The sequence below is a fragment of the Protomyctophum parallelum genome, assembly GCF_964188405.1.
Source record: "Protomyctophum parallelum genome assembly, chromosome: 7".
Taxonomy (NCBI): Eukaryota; Metazoa; Chordata; class Actinopteri; order Myctophiformes; family Myctophidae; genus Protomyctophum; species Protomyctophum parallelum.
The window spans coordinates 2,600,554-2,607,578 of NC_139705.1; the positions used below are offsets into that span (position 1 = coordinate 2,600,554).

At 42.8% G+C, this 7,025-nt stretch overlaps 1 protein-coding gene across 4 annotated transcripts in view; it reads right to left on the reverse strand.

Annotated features, from left to right (window-relative positions):
- Positions 1-1,456: 1,456 nt before the first annotated feature.
- The window catches only part of LOC310861096 (deoxyribonuclease-1-like 2), a 17,827-nt gene continuing 12,258 nt past the window's right edge, over positions 1,457-7,025 (reverse strand). For all 4 annotated transcript variants that reach the window (XM_083768400.1, XM_083768398.1, XM_083768399.1 and 1 more), the window contains 4 exons: positions 5,276-5,388; positions 4,625-4,779; positions 3,915-4,011; positions 1,457-2,132 (listed from right to left, as the gene is read on the reverse strand). In XM_083768400.1, the coding sequence (XP_083624526.1) occupies positions 1,992-2,132; positions 3,915-4,011; positions 4,625-4,779; positions 5,276-5,388 (506 nt within the window). In that variant the 3' untranslated portion in view covers positions 1,457-1,991. The remainder of the gene's footprint in view (positions 2,133-3,914; positions 4,012-4,624; positions 4,780-5,275; positions 5,389-7,025) is intronic.

Here is a 7,025-nt window from a genome sequence, read left to right on the forward strand (position 1 = left end):
GGGGTCCATTTTCAACCACATAAACCCTTAGTTATTAGCAATTGGGTCCATTTTTAATCACATGAACCCTAAAGAGCGTCGCAGTCCCGCACCCTCGAGAGACCCGGAAAATAAATCCCTGTTCATTTTCCTCATAGACTTTTCAGAAAGTATTTACGGTATTTAAAGACGTTTACGCCTTGGACAAAGCCAACTCTTGTTGTGACAAATCATGACAATAAACAAAATGTTTTGGGCCAAACAAAGAATTAGAGAAAAAAAACGGCAGGTTAAAACACCTTTTTTGTCGTCTTTCTTCTAAGATATTGTGTTTGTTGTCATGATTTGTCACGACTCGAGTTGGCTTCGTACGACGCTTAAAAGGTCTTTAAATAAATACTTTTTGAAATGTCTATAGGAAAAATGCATTGGGATTCATTTCCTGGGCCTGGCGTCGTCATGAAAGGGGGCAGGACTGCGACGCTCTAATAGCGTGGATCCTTTTGCACATGAATGAACTGCACATGAATTGTATCCTCCCTATTCTGGTTAAAAAAACATTTGTCAAAAGTAGCACGTCTACAAGCTCACAGCACGTCATGACACGTTGTGACTAGATTCCCCTTTTCCATAAAGAACATGTGGACAGTTTGGGGTTGTGTTTTTTTGGCACTTTACATTCATCCACCACATCCTTAGCTCAGGCATTCAACTGACAACCTACCATTCAGGATCAGTCTGCATTTTTTAAATCTGAAATCTGCGCCCTGATAAAGATATTGTCTGTCGGGGGGGGGGGGAACCCCATATATCCAAAAAACGTTACTTTTCAAGATTCAAATAAAAAATATTGCAAAGGTAGCAGATCTACAAGCTCAAAACGCATCGCTTCGTGCCACGTTTTGACAAGTAGGGCATTAATTTACGGAAAAAAATAAAGTTAGATCTGTACATTCCTCATCGATTAACTGAAAGAAGAAAAAAAACGGCATGCAATAAAAAACAAAAAATGAAGAAAAACTAAACATTTGTGTACGTAGTTGTGACGTCTCGATTTGCCATCTTCGGTAAAGAAGCAAAAAGGAGCAGACCTAGTATAGAGCCCAAGAGGGACTCTACAAATAAATAGGGTTTAAGTGAAGGAAACCAGTAACGTAACAAGCCAGACCAACACTGTAGTCATATACTGACCCATTCTGACCTGAGATCAGATTCATACAAGGTTTCCACTGGACACACCCACTGGTCTGATTAACCCATTCTGACCTGAGATCAGATTCTAAAAATGTCAGTCGTTCTTCGATTAAAAAAAAAATAGCAGACCTACAAGCTCGTAGCGCGCCACTCGGTGGCGCGCTATGAGCTTGTAGATCTGCTATTTTTCAATAGCTAAAGCATAACATAATGCTAACACCAAAATGGGTTCCCGTTCAGAATGGGCTAACTGGCTTGACATGTTTCACATTGGGGAAATTAATCCAGGACCCAGTTTTCTAAATATTGCCTACATACAACTCACTCAACAAACCATCAGTTGAATTCCAGATTCCACAGGATTGTTGTCAAACAACAAATTACTTTTTGTTGAATATATACCGGTACTATAATATTACCTTTGAACGTTATAGTCGCAGTTGCTCTGATCCGCTGTGCCGTTTTTAATTCTGATCCATTTCATGATGATTATGATTATTAACAGTGCTTTCAAAAATAATTCCGGACCAAGAAAAAGTGTGCGCTAAATGAGAGCTGTAGAGCTTATGGTTATGATTCATTTGATGTAGTTTGGTTACACGTAGGGGGAAGGGTGGTGAAGTGCTTCAATAAACCGAATGAAAGAAACTTAACTGCTAGGTGCTCACTTAAAAAGGACAATAGGAAAATACAATTTAACCACCTGAAGCCTCGTGCCCCCATCCCGGGGCAAACATTTGGTGAAAATTTCGGATCTACAAGCTCAAAGATTTGTCTATTTTCAGCACAGGGGTTTGGCGTTGAGGGACAAAAAGGCTCTATGCGGCTCTGTGATCTGTAACGCAGTACCAGAGGATCACAGACAGGCTGAGGAGGAGGTGGAGGGGCGTGGCCTGGAGCAGGAGGCCAGACGCTTTGAGCATCACTTCTACAGGGAAATGGTCGCTCACCTTCAGCACCTGACAAGACAGAAACAGTGGAACACTGGGTTAAGACAGATACACAGTGAAGCAATGCAACACCAAGTTAGACAGACAGACACACAGGTCAAGGTCAAGGTAAACTTTATTGTCCACAAGGGAAATTTGTCTTGGGCTTTCACACCAGCTACAGCCACACATAAAACATCAATGACAACAAAAAATACATTACAGAGGAAGACACAACATCACACAAATTGCACACATGATGTGGATCATCTAGCCTCACACAGTTACTGCTGTTTCAGAGCCTCGTTCAACATCTTAGTTGATGCTGGTACAAACGATTTTTTTTTTAAATCTGATGTACTTCCACCTTGGTTCTTTGTATCTTCTCCCAGAAGGGCAGAAGTACAAACTCGCCATTTAAAACATGGGCAACATCACTGACGACAGACAGACTGGGTCACATACTAAATCCTGAATACTAATCAGTATTCTACTTTTCAAGTAACATACTGTACTTTTGAAGTAGCCTACATACAAATAGTATGTTTCAGTTTGGACACTTATGCAGTTCTAATGAGACCACAACAAAATGTTAGCAAAGTGCCCCATCTTGTGACAAAGTAGAAGTACTGCATAATGCATACTACATGCCAGTACATTTTCCCTATGTTGGGCATGTCATTATATGCGACAAATAATTGTTTAATTATTTGCTGTATTTGAGTGGGTTCAGATAGTGACTTATCTTGCAATTAATCTATTCTTGCAGATAATGCAAAACATGATTGTTTATATACTACATCCAGAACACATTTAATTCATAACGGCGTGCAATCCGTGCATGCTTCTGAGAGGGCAGTTGTGAGCTTGTATGTCTGCTATTTTCAGGGGGAAAACATTGAGCGGACCTAGTATAAAGCCCTGGGGCACTCTGGTCAACTAAGTATTATATTCAGGCAGTCCCTTTCAGGCCCAGGAAATGAATACCAATGCATTTTTCCCCATAGACATTTCACAAAGTATTTATTTAAGCGTCGTACGAAGCCAACTCGAGTCGTGACAAATCATGACAACAAAACACAATATTTTGGACCAAACAAATAATTACAAAGAAGAAAAACAACATAAAAAGTGTTGTAACCTGCCGTTTCTTTTCTACTTTCTAATTCTTTGTTGGGCCCAAAACATTGTGTTTATTGTCATGATTTGTCACGACAAGAGTTGGCTTTAAATAAATACTTTCTGAAAAGTCTATGAGGAAAATGAACAGGGATTTCTTTTCCGGGCCTCTCGAGGGGGCGGGACTGCGACGCTCTATATACAACATAGATTATTTCAGAGACCCACTGCAAATATGTCGTTTTTATTTGTATTGTTGCTTTTGACATCTGAATGTCCCCCATAAAGGTTTATCTTATCTTAACCCATTTAGGCCTGACGTCAAAATCTTAAAAGTCTTTTTAGAATGCCCTTTTCTTCTGAAAAACCTCATGTTTCTATATCAGTGGTTCTCAATATGTCATGTCAAGGACCCCAAAAATTATATGTAATATGGCGCCGACCCCACCTGAAAAAATGTTGTTTTCACGATTTTTCAAAAATAGCAGACCTACAAGTTTATAGCACGGCACTCAGTGCCGCGCTATGAGCTTGGTAGATCTGCTATTTTTCAATAGCTAAAGTATAACATAGGCCTATTATGCTTAAAACACCAAAAGGGGTTCCCGCACAAAATGGGTTTTAACAGGAAATGTTACTGGACCAAGTGAGAAGAAAGTGAGATGAATGAGAAGAAAGACAGAAGAGACCTACCCGATCTTTGGAAAGTCTGAATTCCTTGGCGTAGTTAAACACCTTAGCAGAGTATGGCTTAATGTGCTTCAGAAAGACATCCCCATGAACCACGATCCTACACACACACACACACACACACACACACACACACACACACACACACACACACACACTGCTCAAAAACAAATCAACAGGTAGCACATCTTATACTACGATCTGTCCCAGGGGTGAAATTAATGGATGAGTGAATTAATTCATGTTAATGAGTGGCCAAGTGAATGATACACTGAATGAATATGAATGGCTTAGTGAGTGAATCAATCGTAATGAGCAAATTGCAACCAAAGGTCGCAGATTACTATGAAAACTTGCAAAACCCCGTCAGTCGTTCGGTCGTTCACGCCTCCGATATCTGGTTGCCAAGTCCATTACGCCTCGTCACGTCGCGCCTCGTGATGCCACGCCCCACAATCCCCGTTATGCCCATATATGGAGAACCCTGATGTCGTGGGAATGTGACGAGGCGTCGTGACGTCGCGATGCATAATGGACTGGCAACCATAACTCTTTACATCTGACCTCACCGACACCGGATTCAGAAGCAGAAGTTTAACTCCTGCTTCTCGACGGTGCCGCATTAAGAAGCTCTGTCGTTTCAGCGTGACCTCGCCTCTCGCCCTCAGGGGCGTCTTGCTGGTGAATATGGAGTGAGTGTTTTAACTTTTTACCTGTCGTAGGGACATGTCCTGTCATTCACGGTGGTGTCCACCTTGTCTCCAATCAGCCAATAGAACCCCTTCTCGCTGAACAACCGGATCTTCTTCTTGTCGGGGCGAGTCATGTGAGCACAGCCAGCGTTGAAGTCTCCTAGAAACATTAGATTCTACACACGCACGCGCGCGCACGCGCACACGCACACGCACACGCACACGCACACGCACACGCACACGCACACACACACACACACACAAATAATCAAAATCTTCAAAGTAACTAAAGTTTTCAAATAAATGTAGAGGAGTAAAAGTACAATATTTGCATGCTAGATGTAGTAGAGTAGAAGTAAAAGTATAAGAGTACAGTGTAGTGTAAGTACAGTGTTTTAGGGTAAATGTACTTGCACAAGCTAAAGGCCTATTCATAGTCTGGATGTTCGGTGGTGAGGTGACCACCGCTCCGGTGGTGAGCTGACCACCGGAGCTGAAATAACCTTGAGCGGTGGTGAGTAAAAGCAGAGAGAAAGGGCTGGAGCGGTGGCGGTGGTTTGCTCTTCAACGCGGCTCGTGACGTCATGTTGTAGTTCGGTGGTCACCCCACCACCGTAAATCCAGACTATGTATGAGCCTTAAATGTACAAGCTACTTCCTACTTCCTGTCACCTTGGTTTTCCACTTCTTGCTGACTTCCTGGAAGACGTCGTACAGATGGTTGATCTCCTGGACGGCGTCTTGAGGATCCGTGTGCAGAGGAACCAAAACAAACTCACCTATGGCTGCTCACCAAGAGAGAGAGAGAGAGAGAGAGAGAGAGAGAGAGAGAGAGAGAGAGAGAGAGAGAGACGGGGTTACTCCTAGAGTAGTCTCTCGAGACAGACTGTTGAAAGAGGTCGCTGTTTCTCCTTTACGTTTTGACGATGGGTTCTCAGGTTGCTCCTAGAGAGGAACCAAAATGAACTCACCCATGGCTGCTCACCAAGAGACAGAGTCACTGTTAAAGTATACTCTCACATGTGAGAGTGTCGCTTAAAAGGACCTATCTTCATATAATAATAATAGGTACTCACTAATAATCATGATAAAATGGCACAATTTTTTTTCTACTCAGTCTGTGCCTCATAGGAGGGCTGTGGGCAGTTTAGAAACCGTCTTCCAGTGACATCATTGATGGGGAATCCAAGCTATTAGAAACTGCAGGCTTTCTAGTCCTGGAAAGTTGCAATGCGAAAATGGAAGCCATCGTTCTCACGATAATGAAAATCTAAACATTTTTGTAAAGAAAATCTTGTTTGAAAAAAAATCTGCCTAACGATGATGTCACTGGAGGACGGTTTCTAAACTGCTCACAGCCCTCCGATGAGGCACAGACTGAGTAGAAACTAGATAAAGTGCCAATCGGCACAGGTCTCCACCAGGATTCTTCCTCAGCCTAGTGGGAATATGCGTGCACAGTTTCATCGCAATCGGACGCTGCGTTGAGGAGTTGTGGCGATTTGTAAAAAGCGGGCTACTCCTGAAAACTGTAGGAGGCAATCGTGGCCAATCAGGATGGAATATGAGAAATCAAACAAACCTGTCTTGATCACATGACTATGGAGATCATGTGTACCGATTTGCGTGAAATTTGGATAAAATGTGAAGGAGTAATAATAGAAAATGTGTTTTACATATGTCGGCCTCCTGGTGGCGCTATAAAGAGCAGATGTGAAAAATTCCAGGCAAAGGTTTTTCCTTGGCCTCTAGGGAGTTGGCATACAAAGTTATCCACAGATCCGTGCAGTTAGAGGTAAAAACACTTTTCGGCCAGTTATAGCGCCACCTTGAGGCTGAGTTGAAATTGTTCATGTGGCATTTCGTCCTCGGCCTAGTGGGAATGTGGGTGCACAATTTCACGGAAATCACGCGATGTGTTCATGATTTGCAGCATTTTGTTTGAAACTGAGCACTCCTGTGAATTTTGGAAGCCAATCTTAACCAATCAGGATGGAGTCTGAGAAATCTGAAAGACCGGTTTGGTTGAATGGCTCTAGAGAGACTGTGTACCAATTTGCGTGATGTTTGGACAAAATCTGTAGGTGTACTGTGCAAAAACTTGTTTTGCACAAAGCGGCCTCCTGGTGGCGCTATAACAGGCCGTTCTGGAAAGTTTGGGGCAGAGGTTCATGGTTGGCATCCAGGGAGTGTGTGTGCAAAATTTGGCATCGACCGGGTTAACGGTGGCCGAGATTAGCTGCTCACGGACGGACACACGGACGGACGGACGGACGGACACGCGGACGGAGTGCAAAACATACTCTCCCCCATGCCTTCGGCTGGTGGAGACAAAAAACATTGTGCCATTTTATCATGATTATTAGTGAGGACCTATTATATGAAGACAGGTTGAAAAGTGGTGAAGTGGTCCTTTAACAAC